Below are 20033 nucleotides of genomic sequence, written 5' to 3' on the forward strand. Positions count from 1 at the left end.
TTCATGTGGAAGGACCACTGCCAAAAAAAGACCAATATTTTTCAAAACTGTTGAGGTCATCTTAAATTGTACATTGACACAGACTGCAAAAGGAGATGGATGAATGAGATAACATAGAGAAAAATCATTAGTTAGAAGTGTCAATATCCAAATTAACTGTGAAATTAAATTAATAGTGATTATCAATGTTGGTCTCCCATTCATGATAAATGTGTCATCATTATCTAGGGTTTATTTTGTTTTGTGAGAGAAAATATCATCATGTGTGGTGGTTTGAATGAAATTTCCCACATAGATATCAGGCATTTGGATACTGGTTCCCAACTGGAACTGTTTGGGAAGGGTTAGTAAGTATGGCCTTATTGGGGAAGGTGGTGCATAGCTGAAGCTGGGCTTTGAGGTTTCAAAAGACTATGACTATTTTGAGTTGGCATTATGTGCCTTCAGCCGGTGGATAGAGATGTGAGTTTTCAACTGTTGTTTCAGCCACATGCTACTATGCATTTGTACCATAGATTGTAATCCTCTGGAACTTTAAGTTTAATTAAACTCTTTCTTTTCTAAGTTGCCTCAGTTAGAGTGTTTTATCATAGCAATTACGTAGAAAAGTAACTGTGATACCATGTAATTCAGGCTGGTTTGTAGTTTAACCTTGTTTTGGGCTTGTGATTGTCTTGCCTAAGCATCACCAGCACTAATATCATAGGTATACAACATGTCTGCATGAGATCTTCAAAATAGAAGGAACTAGACAAAAGGTTTATGGGAATTCTCTGTACTAACTTTGCATTTTTTGTAAGCTTAAAAGTAATCTAAAAATTAACCACTTATTTTGAAAAGGAAATACCATGAGAAACCAAATTGATTAAGTCTTCATTTTATCAAAGAAACTATGTGTTAGATAGTAGAACAGCTTAGTTTTACATCATATGCTCATTCTACAAGGTCACAATGCTTTTATCTTATTCAGGAAGATGTGATCCATTTCTTCTAGTCAATGGTATTTAATGTAGAAATAATTTAGCTGAAATATTGGGCTAATTGGGTGCATGCTATAAGTTAAATTTTGTGACAAGAAGTTGCTTTTACATGGAGAAAAACTCTGATCTTTGCCTCAGACTGAGTATTTAAAGCTAATTTTGCCCATCCATCTCAGGTAAGTATATGGGATAGAACTAGAAACTCTATAAAAGTCTTCTAATGCCAATACATTTATATCAGTTAAGTAATAAACTTTTATAAAAATCTGATAATTATACTCCATTACTGGGCCATATAAACTAAAGTGCCATGCATAACTACACACACAAACACACATATACAATTGCATTCATAGTCTTTTATTCTTTCTCTATCAATCTTGGCATTTCTGTTAAAACTTACCATTATTGTTCAAAGTCTTGGTATATGAAAAGACAAAGCTTCTCTTTAAACATTGGTAGGTGGTGAGAAATTCTCTAAAGTTCATATAATATGTGAAAATAAATATAAAATTATTCTTAGTGTTCCTGAAGCAATTTGACATAGTATTAGTAGGTAGGGGAAATGAATATGACAGTATCTTAATTTTGTACTTTCCTGTATCTTAAACTATAATTTTCATCATATATTTTATACAATATAAAATAAAAAACATATTTTAAATACATAAATAGCTTAAATTTCTTTCCAAATCAATAAACAGTAGTGAACCCTTCAAGAGATATAGGCAAAGCATACAAAGAGGTGACTTTAAACAGGAAGAGAAGTACTTTAATAGTGGCAACTTACAGTGTTCAACCACAAAGATAAATTAATAATATAAATAAGGTGCTTGATTTCAGTTAAATGGCAAAGTAGCACCAGAAGAAGTAATTTGAATAAGTATCTATGTTCAAAACATCCTTTTAAATAACTAATGAATTTAAGTGAAGTATTAACACAATTGAGAGGTACACAGAGTTTTCTTTTAAAAAATATCTACCAAAGAGTATGGGAAGGACAGTTTCACATTATCTGCACCACGCCTTCTTTAAGCCCTTGCAATTAATTGTGGAGACAGCTATTCTGTGTTGGAAGAAAAAGAAGGATGTGAGGACATTCATTCTGGACTCCAGAAAAAGATGCAAAACAGAAAAAGCCTATTACCAGGCTCATCACAATAAATCAAGGATTTTGGCACCCTGATGTGCTAAATAAATACCTGTGATCTGAGGCTTATTCTAAATAAACCAGGCACAAACTCATTCCCTTTAATGGGGTGATCCTTGTCTTTCAATGATTCAGGTCAATTTCAGACCTGCTTAGTTGCCATTTAGATTCCCAAGTATCTGTCACCCATTCTGAAAACTTTGAGACAAGCTCAAGTTTTATATCAGCACTGTGCTGGCCCTTGGTATTTCAGGACCTTAAGTTCTAGGCTTTCCCTGTGTCACATGCTCCAATTCCAGGCTGGCATGGTATCTATGGTCTCAGGCTTCAAGTCAGCTTCTGAAATGAGCCAAGTAACAAGCCAAACTCTTCAAACATTCCTGGAATAAGCTTGTCCACAGATCCTCCAAAATGATTCATCCATAATCTTTAGAAAAACAGACTGATGAAGGACTGAGGATCGTCTGTAAATGCTATATGATGAGACAAGGCCAAAATGACCACAAATAATCAGGGAAGCATGACAAATCAAAAGAAACAAAATAAATCAAAAGAATAAAAGAACAACACTGTATGATGATAAAAAATAACCAAAATGGGTGTTCTATAGCTGGGAAACAATGAGTAAATAGAAGAAGTCTACCAAAAACTTCAACTGAAGAATGTGCTATGAAGACAGAATTAATGAACTCAAGGGCATATCATTTGAAAATTTGAAAAATTCTATTTTTATGTCTACGTATTCACATATATATATATATATATATATTTTATCTATGTACAGATATTCACATACACATATATACATACATAGACACACATGTAAAGAGAATGAATAAAATAACTTATGGGATATATGGGCACCATTATATAAACCAACATGTTTAGCATGGGAGTTTCAAGAGAACTGAAGTGTTGAAAATTTTATTTATGAGTGAGTATATACCATATGTGTCTTTCTGTTTCTGGGATACCTCACTCAGGATGATCTATTCTAGATCACACCCTGCAACTTTCATGATTTCTTTGTTATTAACATGGTTGAGCAAATATCCTTGTTGTGTACTTGAACATATTTTGGATATAGGCCTGGGAATGGTCTAGCTGGATCTTGAGGAAGCACTATTCCTTATTGTCTCTGAAAGTGCCAGATTGATTTCCAAAGTAGTTCTACAAGTTTACATTCCCAAAAGCAATGGAGGAGGGTTCCTCTTTCTCCACATCCTCTCCAGCATTAATTGTCACATGAGTTTTTGATGTTAGCCATCCTGAGATTTCACCTTACACCCATCAGAATGTTTGTAGCAGCTTTATTTGTAATAGCTAGAACTGGGAAACATCCCAGATGGCCCTCAATGGAGGAATGGATACCTAAATTATAGTACATTTACACAATGGAATAATAGTCAGCAACTAAAAAGAAAGTAATCATGAAATTTGCAAGCAAATGGTGGGAACTAAAAAAGATCATCCTGAGTGAGGTGTCCCAGAAGCAGAAAAACACAGACGGTATATATTCACTTATAAGTGGATACTAGACCTATAATATAGGATAAACATATGAAAGTCTGTACACCTAAAAAAGCTAAGTAAGAAGGAGCTCCCTGGGTAAGATGATCAATCCTCACTCAGAGAGACAAATGGGATGGACATTGGAAGAAAGATAAAACAGGAAACAGGACAGGAGCCTACCACAGAAGGCCTCTGAAAGACTCTACCCAGCAGTGTATCAAAGCAGATGCTGAGACTCATAACCAAACTTTGGGCAGAGTGCAGGGAATCCTATGAAAGAAGGAGGAGATAGTGGGACTTGGAGAGGACAGGAGCTCCACTAGAAGAGCAACAGAACCAAATATCTGGGCAAACGGGTCTTTTCTGAGACTGATAGTCCAACCAAGGATCATCTGCTCAGATGTAGCCCATGACAGCTCAGTATCCAAGTACGAACCACAGTAAGGGGAATAAGGTCTGTCTCTGACATGAACTCAGTGGTGAGCTCTTTGACCACTTCCCCCGAATGGGGAGTAGCCTTGCCAGGCAGCAGAAGAGGACAATGCAGCCAGTCCTGATGAAACCTGTTAAGCTAGGGTCATATGGAAGGGGAGGAGGACCTCCCTTATCAGCGGACTTGGAGAATGGAATGGGAGGAGATGAGGAAGGGAGGGTGGGATTGGAAGTGCATGAGGGAAGGGGCTACAGCTGGGATACAAAGTGAATAAACTCTGATTAATATAAAAAATAAAAATTTAATTAAAAAACAAAGTATGAAATTTTGCCTTTCAGCTCATATATATTTATATACAATGAATATATAATATGTATATATATATATGTACATGTATATATATGTATGTAGATATATTTTTACACTCTGACTAATACACAGCGAAGACTTGGACAGAGAAACCAAGCTAAAATTTACAACAGAAAGAAGATAAATCAAAGATACTAATGGCTTGTTTGGGTTTTGTTCAATCTTGAAACAGCCTGTATTTTAGGGACCAAAAAGGAAGGATCTATTTGTTCCATCTTTCTTCTAGATACTCCCACAGCCTCATATGTTTGTAAACCTTAATGAATGCTATCTCTAGAACAGCCTATATGCTGGCCTTTAAGCATGTGTTACTATACCCTAAAGGAAATAATGAGTACATGAAATGCTTTTCTGTATTACTCCTAGCATAAAACTTGTAGTTCTGAAATAACAGGTAGTTCAACTAGGTTCAAACAGTAACTGACTCTTTACTAACTTAAACTTTCTGAGGCAATGCCTTAGTAGTATGATTATGTGTATGTGTGTCAAACAAAATAAATGAAAAACATGATTTGTCTCTAGGCTACTTGGTGGAGAAATTAACAAACTCTTAGTCACCTTCGAAACATTTGGTTCATGAGGATTGTATGTTTGGAAGTAGCACATTTTTTAAAAGCCATTCTATTTTAAATTTTCTGTTTTCATTACTTGTACAATACAGCTCATCCTCCTCATCTACAGATATGGTATATGTGGATTCAATTAACTATAGATAGAAAAATCTTGCAAAACGCTGTTACTGTTTAAGACATGTAAAGAGGTTTCTTTTTTTTTTTTTTTTTTCTTCTGGCACTGTAAGCAGTACATGGTATCAACCTTACAGACTCCGCTTACATTACATTATATTGGCAGTTGTTTTTATGAAAACACTATACCACATATGAAGTGAACTTGAGTATCAGCAGATTTTGGTATCTACAGGGGAAGCTTATGACCAATTCTGCTTTATCTCTCTCTCTCTGTTTCTCTATCTGTCTTTCTTTCTCTCTCTCACCTTCTTTCTTTTTTTTGGAGCAAAGTTTTTTTTTATAATTTTATTTTTTATATTCATTACTGGTTATTTATTTTGTATCCAGCTGTAGCTCTCTCCTTCATTTCCTCCTAATCCCACCCTCTCTCACTCATCTACTCCTTGCCTCTCTATAAGTCCACTGATAGGGGAGGTCTTCCTCCCCTTCCATCTGACCCTAGCTTATCAGGTCTCATCAGGACTGGCTGCAATATCCTTCTTACTCCCATCAGAATGGGTAAGATGAAAATCTCAATGGACAACACATGCTGAAAAGGTTGTGGAGAAAGGGGAACCCTCCTCCATTGCAGGTCGGAATATAAACCAGTACAACCACTTTGGAAATCAATCTGGCACTTAGGAATAGTGTTACCTCAAGATCCAGCTATAATACTCCTAGGCATATATCCAAAATATGCTTAAGTACACAACAAGAACATTTGTTCAACTATATTTGTAGCATCTTTATTTGTAAGAGTCAGAACCTATAAACAACCCAGATGTCCCTCAATGAAGGAATGGATACAGAAACTGTGGTACATTTACACAATGGAATACTACTCAGCAATTAAAAACAAGGAAATCATGAAATTTGCAGGCAAATGGTGGAATCTAAGAAGATCATCCTGAGTGAGGTATCCCAGAAGCAGAAAGACACACATGGTATATACTCACTCATAAGTGGGTACTAGCCCTATATGATAGGACAAACATACTAAAATCTGTTCACCTAAAGAAGCTAAACAAGAAGAGGTTCCAGGATAAGATGATCAATCCTCATTTAGAAAGACAAATGGGATGGACATTGGAAGTAGGAGAAAACAAGAAACAGAACAGGAGCCTACTTCTGAAAGACTCTACTTAGCATTGTATCCAAGCAGATGCTGAGACTCATAACCAAACCTTGGCAGAGTGCAGGGAATCATATGAAGGAAGGTGGAGTTAGTAAGACCTGGAAAGGACAGGAGCTCCACAAGGACCAAATGTATCTGGGCACAGGGATCTTTTCTGAGTCTGATTATCCAAGCAAGGACTATGCATGAATATAACCTAGAATCCCTGCTCAGAAGTAGCCCATGGCAGCTCAGCTTCCAAGTGGGTTTCCCTAGTAAGAGGAACAGGGTCTGTCTCTGACATGAACCCAGTGTGGGGTACATTGACTGCTCTACCCCATCCCATCCAGAGGGAGGAGCAGCCTTTCTAGGCCACAGAGCAAAAGTTTTTAATGAATATATTTTAAAAATACACAGAATAATAGTAAATGTTGCCTGCTTTCGATGAAATCCTGAGCCACAAACCTGCACATTCCTTTTTAACTGGACCTGTGATAGCAGAACATTTCATCTTGCTTTTATTGTTTACTGTGACCTCTGCATTACCTTTAAAATAATAATAATAATAAACACCCTATCTCTCTTATTCAATACAACCTTTGTTGTCAGTGGATGTTGCTGGATGGACTTTTTTTTTTAGTTCTGGTTTGCCTTTTTAACTGAAGCCATCAACATAAAACCCACACGACCAGCAGGAAATCTGTTCAGCTGTCACATGTTTCCCTTCACAGAGATGATATACATTTTTTTTGGTCCAGTTTGTCAGCACAGCTGATCACATCTCCTACCAGAAGACCCAGGAAAATCCAGAATTTCATTCCACATCTTCAATTCAACATCTTGAGCACTCAGAAAAAGTAAAAAAAAAAAAAAAAACAAAAAAAAACATTCATGTTTCTTGACAGCTGTCATCTTTCCATCACATACTTTTATACGCTATAAAATTAAGAGTAACTTGTTTTCTTGCTTTGAGTAAAAAAATGCAAAATATTTTATCTCTTTCTCTATTTGATACTTTTTTCACAAAATCTCAACGTTTTATGACTAATTCTGTAAAGTATTTCCAGGTATACTGTGTACAAAAAAAAAAAAGTATGTGCTATTATTGGTCATGCTAATATATATTTAATTGAAATCTAACTTCCAAGATCGAAAGGAATCTAGATTATTACTTATATTACATAAGCAAAAATTGAAATAAAAGCCTTGTCTGCTCCACCAACAACCAAACTACAACATTTGAAAAAAAAAAAAAAAGAAAAAACTTAAGACTATTGTAAGAATCTATTTCTTCAGAAACAGGTTGTAGGGCAACACAGAATCCTTGTTGTCAAAAACCACCTTCTATGTTCTATGCACTAACACTAATCTGTAGTGTCTATATTGTTTAACCTGAACATGAAGTCCCTTTAAAGAGAAAGAAATGAAAGAGAATCAAATGTTCCTTACAAAATACAAAGTTATATGCATTTGCTAGCAGTTAAATTTTTCCTGTTACATTCAATTCAGTATTAGGCAACTGTAAAGCCAATCATTAGTAACTTTCATGGGAGTCAGTTTCTTTAAAAGTCAGCTAAAATGAATTTTATAATGTCTAAAATAACTAGATTGGAAATGTTCTGATGAGATTTCAATCAGAAGAAAATTCAGTGAGTCATTTGGCACTCTCTTAATTTATTCATTATTGCCCCATAGAAAGAGATAAAGGAACCCAGAGAGGAATTACTTAGGATCTATACTATAGATTGGCATAGATTGCCAGGTAGTACTGTTATTTAACTGCTCTGTGTACATCAATATAACAATAATTAATGCTGATCTCAAGAAAGGCTATATTGTGGGGTCATACAGAGCTGAACTTCAAAACTTTTCAAAACAAATGATTCATATGGCAAGTGTTTAAACATCCATGCCTTTATTAAATCCAAAATAAATCAGGGAATTACTTCTAGGGCTTTGAAGTTTTAGACTTAAGACTTTAATATATTCCTCCTTTTTGTCCTCATTAAAGTTTGCCCTTAGTTTGATTGCTTAAAATTTTTATCACCAACATGTATCATATTATTATGTTTTTTTTCCTCTTGTTGTATTTGTCTTATAAACCTTTCTAAGTAGCAATCATATTCCTTAATGGCATTCCTGAAACTTTTTGATTTACTTCGAATTTTGACAAAATTTTAAGTCTCAGAAGCAATTTTTGCCCTGAAAACTTTCTGAGAAGGAGTTTTCACTGTTATATTATCTGTAGACGTTTATTAGAAACTCTATTTTTAAAGTGTTTATTGACTTACTGAACAATAGGTAGAAGCCATTTAACATAACAAATGTTAACGTTTAACATACAGGTCATATTTTATGATAATTGCATTTAGAAAATTCATACAATTAAGGAGAAGACTGCAATTGCTTTACATGTATTAAAATCTTTTTTAATAAATTGCTTGAGAAAAGAAAGTTATATTCTCTTGTCCAGTTCTCCATGCATTCTTACAGTGTTACATGTCAGATAGGTTCTACAGAATGATATTGCCTACTGAAAGAACTGAAAAGGGAAGGGTACATACTTGATTTTGGCAAAATGAAAATGATTTTTGTTTATGGACTACTGATAGTTCTGAGGATCTCTGGTCTTCAAACAATCTATGGAAAACCGTAATTCCGTACATGTGAATGGCTTTCTTGGTATGTTTCAGGTTGTTTCTTTTTAGTCGACTTATCAAATTCATTTTTAAGACCTCTGAAATATTAGAATCCCCTGGAGAATCAGATTTCATGTTCTCTCCCCCTTGCTCTTCTAAAACTTTGGATTTCCTAAAGTAGATATTCCCAAATTTTCAGTACTAGATAATTAAATAATATGCTAGGTGTCTTTATAAATAAAGAGAAATTAATTCTACGCCAGTACCATGCAGTTTTTATTATTGCTGCTCTACAGTACAGCTTGAGATCAAGGATGGAGATACCTCCAGAAGATTTTTTACTGTAGAGGATTGTTTCAGAGATTCTGGGTTTCTTGTTATTTCATATGAAGTTGAGAATTTTTTCTTTCAAGTTCTGTAAAGAATTATATTGGTAATTTGATGGGAATTGCATTGAATCTGTAGTTTGCTTTTGGTAAGATGGCCAGTTTTACTATGTTCATCCTGCTATGCCATGAGCAAGGGCGATCTTTCCATCCTCTGATATCTTCTTCAATTTTTTTCTTCAGAGAATGGACGTTTTTTGTTTTTTTTTTTTTTGTTTTTTTTGTTTTTTTTCATACAAGTCTTTGACTGGCTTGGTTAGAGTTAGAGCAAGATACTTTATGTCCTTTGTGGCTTTTGTAAAGGGTGTTGTTTCCCTGATTTCTTCCTCATCCCAACTGTCTTTTGTATACAGGAGAGGGTTATTTGATTTCTTTGAGTTATTTGTGATTCCAGCCACTTTGCTGAAGGTGTTTATCAGCTATAGGAGTCCTGTGGTTGAATTTTTGGGGTCACTCAGGTATACTATCATAATTGAATGGCATAGAAACACTTAAAGAAATGGTCAACATCTTTAGCTATCAGGGAAATTCAAATCAAAACCACCCTGAGATTTCACCTTACACCCATCAGAATGGCTAAGATAAAAAACTCAAGTGACAACACATGCTGAAAAGGATGTGGAGAAAGGGGAACCCTCTTCCATTGCTGGTGGGAATGTAAACTTGTACAACCACTTTGGATATCAATCTGGAACTTTCTCAGAAAATTAGGAATAGTGCTACCTCAAGATCCAGCTATACCACTCCTAGGCATATATCCAAAAGATGTTCAAGTATACTACAAGGACATTTGCTCAACCATGTCCATAGCAGCTTTATTCGTAATAACCAGAATCTGGAAACAATCCAGTTGTCCCTCAATTAATGAATGGATACAAAAATTGTGGTACATTTACACAATGGAATACTATTCAGCAATTAAAAAGAAGGGAAAGGGAGTTATGAAATTTGTAGGCAAATGGTCGTGACTAGAGAAGATCATCCTGAGTGAGGCATCCCAGAAGCAGAAAGAAACACATGGTATACACTCACTTATAAGTGGAGTGTATAGACTTATAATATAGGATAATCATACCAAAATCTGTATACCTAAAGAAGCTATTCAAGAAGGAGGACCCTGGGTAGGATGCTCAATCTTCATTCAGAAAGGCAAACAGGATGGACATTTGAAGAGGGAAAAAACAGGAAAGAGGAAAATGAGCCTACCACAAAGTACCTCTGAAAGACTACCCAGCAGGTTATCAAAGCAGATGCTGAGACTCATAGCCAAACTTTGGGCAGAGTACAGGCAATCTTATGAAAGAAGGGGGAGATAGAAAGACTTGGAGGGAACAAGAGCTCCACAAGGAGAGCAACAGAACCGAATAAATCTGTGTCCATGGGGTCTTTTCTGGGACAGATACTCCAAATAAGGACAATGCATGGAGATAACCTAGAATCCCGCTCAGATGTTGCCCATGGCAGCTCAGTGTCCAAGAGGGTTTCCTAGTAAATGGAACATGGACTGTCTTTGACATGAACTAGTGGCTGGCTCTTTGATCACCTACCCCTGAGGGGGAAGCAGCCTTACCAGGCCACAGAGGAAGACAATGCAACCAGTCCTGCTGAGACCTGAACCTGATAGACTAGGATCAAATGGAAGGGGAGGAGAGAAACTCCCCTATCAGTGGACTGGGGGAGGAGCATGGTTGGAGAAGAGGGAGGAAGAGTGAGATTGGGAGGTGAAGACGGATGAAGCTAATGGTGGGATACATAGTGAATAACCTGTAATTAATAAAAATAAAAATATAATCTTATAATAAAAAAATCAAAATTAAAAAAATTAATAAAATGAAGTTTCTAACAGAAAAAAATTTAAATAAAATGCTTCTCATAATCTGCCCCTATTATCACCTTTATTTCCTATAGGACTCCCGTATCTTTTATTTTTACTGCTTTTTCAGGTATTCTTTTCTTTTATTTTTTATTACAATTTATTCACTTTGTATCGCAGCTATAGCTTCCTTCCTCATCCCCTCTGAATCCTACCTTCCCTCCATTTTGTCCTCCCATGATTCTCTACCATTACACTGATAGAGGAGGTCCTCCTCCCCTTCCATCTGACCCTAGCCTATCAGGTCTCACAGGACTGGCCACATTGTCTTATTCTTATCTATATGCCTTAATTGATACACATATGGATTCACTATTCTATAGAAAGAACAGAGCTGAAGCACAAATGGAAAAGCTCACATTGTACAATACTACCTTTTAGTGGTGCAAATCTGATATTTGCTTGGTGATGTTAGCCCTTCTCATTCTGGCTGTTCTATTTGAAAATTTCTAAATTATGAAATGTTTTAGCATGCCATTTATATATATATATATATATATATATATATATATATATATATATATATTACAATTCACTTTGCACCCAAGGTTTAGCCCCCTCCCTCGACTCATCCCAGTTCCACCCACCTTCCCTTTTCTCCCAATATGCTCTAACCCTAGTCCCATGATAGGGAAACAACTTTGCTCATTCTATCCAACCCTAGGTTTTCAGGTCTCATCAAGGCTGACTGTGTCATGATCTCTGTGGCCTGGCAAGGGTGTACCCTCCAGGGGAAAGGGATCAGAGAGAGCTCCTGTACCCCTTACTAGGGAAACCACTTGGAAACTGAGCAGCCTATGGGCTTCCTTTGAACAGGGGTTCTAGGTCCTCTCCATGCAAGGTCGTTGGTTGGAGTATAGGTCTCTGTAGGCCCCACTGGGCCTAGGTGTTTTGGCTTTGTTGGTCTCCTTGTGGAGTTCTTGTCCCCTCCAGGTATTTCTCTTTCCCTCATCTTCCATAAGGATTTTGACACTCTGCCCAAAGTTTGGATATGAGTCTCAGTATCTCTTTCAATACCCTGGGGGGTGGAAGGCTCCTGTCCTGATCCTTGTCTTCTCCTACTTCTCATATTTATTCTGTTTTACCTTCAGAATAAGGATTAAGCATCTTCTCTAGGGTACTCCTTGTTGTTTATCTTCTTTAAGGAAGCCTGGGGGACACTGGAGAAGTTCTTGGCTTAGAGAACTTTCTGCCTGTGCCCCAGCTAACTGTCATACTTGAGTCACAAACAGTGAGTCAGCAAAGACAGTGAATCCAGGGGAGACTACTTGAGACTCCAGAGCCAGTTGTATCTAGTCTGCAATATAGGCTCCAAGAATAACCAGTCAAGGCTTCAGACAACCAGAAGTTTAGAGACCGACATAAAAATACAGGCAACAAAAACCAGGACTTCATGGCTTCACTAGAATCTTCAAAAATCTATGGATATTCTATTTCAGCTGAAACACAGGAAAATGATCTTAAATCTATAATTATGTGGTTATTTCAGGTACATAAAGAGGAAATGAACAAAAATTGGTGGCATATATAGAGGTACATAAAGTGAAAATGAACAAAAATTAGAAGCCATCAAGGACAGACAGGAATCCACATTCAAACAGATGAAGGAAATGTTGCAGGATATGAAAGGAGAATTAGAATCAATAAAGAAAACACAAACAGAGAAAACCCTGGAGTTGGAGATCTTAGCAAAGTGATCAGTAACCACAAAGTTAAGCATCACCAACAGAATACAAGAGATAGAGGAGAAAATATCAAGAGCTGGAAGATACACAGACTCAAAGGGACCACAGATGCCAACCCAGACTACTATACTAGCAAAGTTTCGATCAACATAGATGGAGAAAACAAAATATTCCATGACATAACTAAATTTAGACAATATATATGCAGAAATCTAGCCCTACAGAAGAAACTGGAAGGAAAGCTCCAACCCAAAGAGATCAACTACACCTAAGAAAACACAGGATAAAGATACCATCACATCAAAAAACAAAAAAACAAACAAACAAAAAAACAAAACAAATGAAAACCACCACAAAAGCACATAATCACCACCAACTCCACAATAATAGGAAGTAACAATCATTGGTCACTAATATCTATTAGTATCAATGATTTCAACTGCCCGATAAAAGACACAGATTAACAGATTGTTTGTTAAAACAGGATCCAACATTCTGCTGCATTCAAGAAACACTCCTCTGCAACAAAGACAAACACTACCTCAGAGTAATGTGGATAGTGCCAGAATCCTTATGGAAGAAGATGGAGATAGAAAGACTTGGAAGGAACAGGAACTCCACAAGTAGAACAACAGAGCTAAAATACTTGGGCCCCTCACCTGCAGAAATCAATACTACAACTAAGGACCATGCATGGAGAGGACCTAGACCCCTGTTCATAGATGCCCATTGGCTGCTAATTCCTAAAGCAGGTGTCCTAGTAAGGTGTATAGGGGCTTTCTCTGACATGAACTTAGTGGCCATATGTTTGATCACCTTTCCCTGAGGATTGCAGACTTGCCAGACCATAGAAGATGATGCAGCCAGCCTTGATGAGACCTGATAAGCTAGGGTCACATAGGAGGGGAGGAGGCCCTCCTCTATTAGGGGACTAAGAGGGAGTGTCGGTGGGACTGGGAGGAGACGAAGGAGGGGGCTACAGTGGGGGTACAAAATGAATAAATTTTAATAAAGATATAAATAAAATTAAATTTAAAAACCAATAATTGATCTCATATTTTCCAAAAACAGGAGAATCCACGTTCCATTTAGTTGCTTCCTTCCATATACATATATATAATACAATATTATTATATTGTCTGTACTGTACCTTATCTTATTTGTTATATAAGAGCAAAAGCAACAAAGCTCACTCCCATTATGCCTATCATTTTTAGCACTTTCTTATTCAACCCTAATAATAGCTATAGAAATTAGGGAAATTTGGGCAAGTATAAAGAAGTCAAAAGAAAGTACTAAAGTGTTGCTCAAATTTTGATGTAGAGAAAAATCTGAAGTAGGTCTTTGTCTCTCTTGAATAGTTTTATTCAAAAACTGTAGCCCAGAAAAACAAACTAAATATTTTACCCTTTTCTAATTCTGTATTGCTAATATCCCTCTAATTAACATTTCATATGTAGGTTATATAGTGTATAATGGCAAGATTTACAGAATTTAATGTTTGAATCTCTACAGTGTGAACACTGGCTGTATCTTCTGAAGCTGGTATGCATCTTTACTAATATCATGGCAAAATCAAAAGGAACATCCATGCCATTAACTGATGATATTGGGTCTGAGAGCTAGAAAATTCTCCCTGATTTCTTCAATGCAGAGGCCCATTTGACCCTGGATACAATGTATTCATGAATTCCTATTGCCTGTGAGTTTCTATTCCTGCTTATACAAATTGCTGACTCTGTAGAAATTTGATCAAAACATCAAAGATTGCAGAGAAGCTGTGTTTGTGCCCTTCAAACCATAGATGGAGTACCCTAACCTCGCTTTCTCTTGATGCTTTTCATATGGTCGTCTGTCTTCCTGACTTCTACTTTGTATGGCTTATTTGTAAATTCAAGCAAATGTGCTTCTGACAGGCACTGGCACATCACTGATGCCAAACTATCAGAGAAGATGAAGCATAAGGACATATTTTTTTTAAAATTCAGATTTATGAGGAAGTCCTGACAATAGCCATTCTATGAAGCTTCATATAATCAGTATCTCCCCATACATATCTATACCACATTTTATGACTTTGAAACTTATTCAGAGTAATTATTTTCTTGCTGACCTTAAAGCTATAGTGAGTAGATGTGAGGCTATAGCTGTTTGGCTGAATACCTCAACTCTGGCTTTCCATGTACTTGATTTCTACTGCTTTCCAATGACCACTTACAGAGGCATTATGCACAGAACACCTATTGATGTCCCATCGATATTGATGTGATTTTCCCTGGTGGATTGAGGGCAACCCAGCATACAGTCATTAGTATGTAAAGGTCATGTATAATGGATAACAGAGGAAAATGAAACAGCATAAAGGAATTTTCATGGGAAAGAAAATCAGTAAATAGTTCCAGTGAAAGATTTTTTTGGGGTTATACGGCAAATGCAAAAGAGATTGAAAAAATGCAAGTAAACAAACCCCAAAAGAGTGAAAGGTGAAACGGTTACATATTTTGAAATATAATACTGTTTTATTTCAACCACAGGAAGCTGTTTAAAAATTATACTACATAATATAGTTCGTATGTGGCATCTTTCACCTGAATATATATTTATGAATTCTTACGTTATTTTCTGAGATGGTCAGCAATAGAGGAGTAATAGGATAAATCCAGAAAGACAGGGCTTTTTTTTTTTTTTTTTTTTTAATCTGGTACTTGGTTTTGAACCTAAGGTCTCAAGCATGCTAGGTAAGCAGTCTACCATTGAGATATATAACATCCAGCTTCAGTCAGAGATATTTCCTAATTTATCTAAAGCCAAGAAGAAAATCACAGTGTTCATTATAAGAAATCTCCTTTTGAACCCATTCAATGTACTAGGTTAGCATTCACACAGGAAATATTTAAAAGATACCTCTTAACAAATCAAACTACTTAGTTCCACATTTCATTGCAATAAATAATTTTGTACATCTAGTTAAATTTTAAAACAGCCAGGTAGATTTAGTTAGTAAACTACAATGTTTACTTGCATGCTAAACAGAAAGTGAGGTCTAACACTAAAAAGCATGCTTTATGGAGTTTGCTCTGTTATTAAAAATAATTGAACAATGAGCAATATGCTTAATTATTAGAACCTATGAACAACAATAACAAGTAAAAATTAGAAATATATTAATATTTAACCATTATAAGCTACTTTATACATTTATTCTATATTTCAAGTAGTTTGATTTTTATTCATTCATTTATTTCTCCTTGTAATTTTGTTATAGGTACTATTTTAAGCACATTTTGCAGATAAGTAAATATAGGACTGAACAGATTGAATGATTCACTCAAGGCCTCAAGGCAAGCTGCATAAGAAGTCGCATACATTTAAAAATCTATGCTCATAACTATTGGAGTTTGCTACCCTGTATCATGTTAAATTGGTATACTACATCAAATACTGTTCTCTGAAATGACTAAAAAATGTGTACTCATGAACTAAATGAAAAAAATAAATAAAACAAGCCTTAGATTATACAGTAAAATTTCTGACCTCCTACCACTTAAATTTAAATAGAAACACAGATTTAAGCACAATGTAAACTATTATTAACCCACATTGTCATATGACCTGAATTTATTTGCACTAAGGGTTATATCTTATATATAAATACATTACTTCCATATAGTAAAGTGAAAGAAACTAACACATATAATACCAAATTGATTTCATAATTAAACAAGAACATTTTTAAAAGTATTTATGGCACCAGAACATCTTAGATTTCTCCTTATTTTGAATATTTTCTTTTTAGCACTTATTTATTACATTTGTTGATATTTGTGTGGACACAGATGTCATAGCATATATGTGGAAGTCATAGGACAATTTGTACGAGAAGTTCTCTCCTTCCAGAAAACGGGTTCAGAGGATTAAACTCTAGTATATTTTCATGTTAAGTCCTCTTGCTGGCCCTGGCCCTTATCTTAATCCTTATTTTGAGTGGTTTCAGGATAAAAATCACTTTGGAACTACAATTTTTTCTTAGCCTTCCATTCCATCAAAAGCATTTCTCATTACAGGTAATTATAAACTAAATAAACATACAATGTGATTATTCAGTGAAACCATATATAAAAATAATTTTTGACACAAGAAAATATCCATGTTTATTAGAATAAGGATTGCCTGATAATATTTCTAAGCAAGAACCATGAATGTCAGTAGAGACCATGTCTCTTTATTGCTGACATCACAGTAATATCTCTGAAAAACAAAAAGCTGTCTGCTCACTTGCTTTCTATGTATCCTTGGGAAGACATTGTGCACTGAATTTTCTGAGAGCTCCCAAATAACTTTTGTTTAATGAAATAATTACTCAAAAAACCAGTAGTCACATTATTGTGTACCTACCTATAATTTAAGGACCTATTGAAGTTTAGCACTTATGAATTCTAATGAAAAAACTATAACAACCATTTAATTGAAAGGAACATGGCTAACTACAGTAATTGCAATCAATAAGACTTGTTAGTAGTATAAATGTTTCTTCTCAAAGAGTGCTCCTTCCACCCCAAAAGCAGTATTTAAGATTAGGGATGAAAAAAAATAACTAGAAATCCATTTGTTATTACAGCACTTAGCTATGGTATAGATTTGTATATCCAAACATTGAGAGTAAATTCCTACCCCACTCCAAACCAAAAAAAAAGGAAAAAAAAACAGGTTAAAAAGGAAGCTCATACACAGAATAAAAGGCTTACCAATTACATAGGCTAGTAGCAAGGCCAAAGTCACTGTGATTGCAGTGGCGCTCAAGGCTGTACACTTCCAATTGCAGCATCTATAAGGTTTGTTAAAAGTGAAGGCAGGTCGAGAAAAAGTGCTTCTAGGCAGTGGCCTGGGAGGTGGTGAGTAGACAGTGTTGGATGTCAGAGGGTAGTTTTGACTGGCTGCACTGAAGATAGCAGATGAACCAGATCCATGTTTGAACAGGAAATGCCTAATGGGAGAAAACAGAAGAGTTTCCCTATAAATACCCAAGCAAATTTCTAAAAACCCAGAAACTCTACTTATTTCAAACTATCATGCCATGGCTAATCCCATGAGACCTCAAAGTGCTAGACAAAATTTTCATGTAATACAGAGCTAATAGCATTTTGTCTTTGGTATCTTTGCCATCTCTTTCTCCTTTCCTTCCTTCCTTTCTTACTGACTAGTAAATGTTGCCATTCTATAGTTTATATACAATATTTTTCTCATTCTTTAATTATGATTCTGAAGAGCTGACTGCATTATACCATCATGTTTTGCTAATTAGAACATCCTAGATACCAGTATATCTTTACTGAGATTTGACATATGCAATCACTTGTACAACCTAAACCTCTTTCCAAATGTAGAACAGTCTAACAACTCCAGGAATACCCTTTTTTTTTTTTTTTTTTTTTTGTAAGCAAATTTCTAGCAGAGGGAACAGCAACCCATCCACAAAACCTTTGACCCCAAATTTACCTTGTCTACAAGATGTTCAGGGATAAAGATAGAGCAGATAGAGCAGAGATCGAGGGAATGCCCCAACAATGTCTGGCCCAAACAAAGACCCACCCTGTCAGAGAGTGTCAACCCCTGACACTACAAATGATACTCTGTTAAGCTTGCAGACAGGAGCCTGTCAGAGTCTGAGAGACTCTACCCAATAGTGCCTCAAAACAGATGCTGAGACTTACAACCAAAGATTGGGTGATGTATAGGGAGTCTTGAGGAATAGTGGGAGGAAAGACCTGGAGGTGACAGGAGGTCCATAGGAAGACCAATAGAGCCAACTAACCAGAGCCCAGAAGCGCTTCCTGAGAATGAAGCATCAACTAAAATCCATTCATGAACTGGACCTAGGCCCCCTACAAAGATGTAGAAGATGGGTAGCTTAGGCCTCATGTGGGTCCTCTAGTAAAGGAAGTTGGGATTTCATTAGACAGGGACTCACTTGCCAGCTTTTGATCATTTCCCCCTGGGGGGACTCCCTTGTCAAACCACATGGGAAGAGAACATGCTCAGCTCTGTTGCAACTCCATGAGCTGGGGTGGGTGGGAAAATGAGTTCCTCTTTTCTGAGTCAAAGAGGTAGGCGAGAGAAATGGAGAGGGGGACTAGAAGGGGTGGAAGGATGTGGCTACAATAAAGATGTAAAAGTGAATTTTAAAAAATTAAAGAAAATTTCTATCACCATTCTCAGAGAAAAACTCAGTTCTAAAGTTTCTCACCATATTTCATTATGTCTGCTGAGGAACTTCATATAAGTGGAATAATGATGCTATTATATTATGTTCCTACAGAATGATCACAGGTTTCTCATTAATATTATGACTAGACCTTTTATAAACAGTAGTGATATATTCATAAGTAAGGATTTGAGAAAAACAAGTATATGTATTTTGTCCTTATAGTCTGCTGTTGCTAGGTGTTGAGTGCCATGTAACATTCATTATCACATTCATCTTTCCTTGTGTGAAACAGCCTATGTTATTTTCCTCACTGAGGTTTTAAGAATGGAAAGGCAAAAATAGGTTAAAAACTTGTTCAAATTAACCTGCCAAGCAGTGATGGAGCTAGAATCAGCATACAGGTCATTCAGGCTTCAAAGTCCTGAATCTTATCCAATCTATTGTGTCCTCTATGGCAGTAAAATGCACTGCTAAACAAAGCACATTCTGGTGCTGCATTTCAATGCAGAGCATAAAACCTTTCAGTAAGTGAAAAGTCAACATCACCTTGCAATATATGCCCAAACACATCAGATTCATTTCTAGCTTCCACATTTAAAAGAAAAGAAGTTTATGCATTTAAAGAAAAGAACCCCAACAGTTATACATGCCAATAGATGAAAAATGTTGACAACAGAGAATTTTGTATGAGTATCATGGAGGTTAACTGTTTTCTAAAGGGATAGGTTACTTAAAGAAATTAAGAGTACTGTCTTATTAGAGGGCAATTTAACATTATAAACCAAAAGAAGGTTTTTTTTTTTCTTTTTATTCTCAGGAAGTGAAGTTTATGGCAATTTAAGACATCACTCACTACAATGATATTTATAATATCCAAAAATAACCTATTCATATCCTAAATAATTGGTATTTCATTAAGTAATTTTTAAAATACATGCTTCAAAGTCATTACAAATTGT

The 20033-nt window shown here is 35.8% G+C and overlaps 1 protein-coding gene across 1 annotated transcript in view; it reads right to left on the reverse strand.

Moving 5' to 3' along the window:
• The window catches only part of Tenm1 (teneurin transmembrane protein 1), a 1125448-nt gene that overhangs the window by 415692 nt on the left and 689723 nt on the right, over window positions 1–20033 (reverse strand). Inside the window, exon 6 of the mRNA XM_060375702.1 lies at window positions 17615–17853. Coding sequence (XP_060231685.1) covers window positions 17615–17853 — 239 coding nt within the window. The remainder of the gene's footprint in view (window positions 1–17614; window positions 17854–20033) is intronic.

The sequence above is a fragment of the Meriones unguiculatus genome, chromosome X (assembly GCF_030254825.1).
Source record: "Meriones unguiculatus strain TT.TT164.6M chromosome X, Bangor_MerUng_6.1, whole genome shotgun sequence".
Classification (NCBI taxonomy): Eukaryota; Metazoa; Chordata; class Mammalia; order Rodentia; family Muridae; genus Meriones; species Meriones unguiculatus.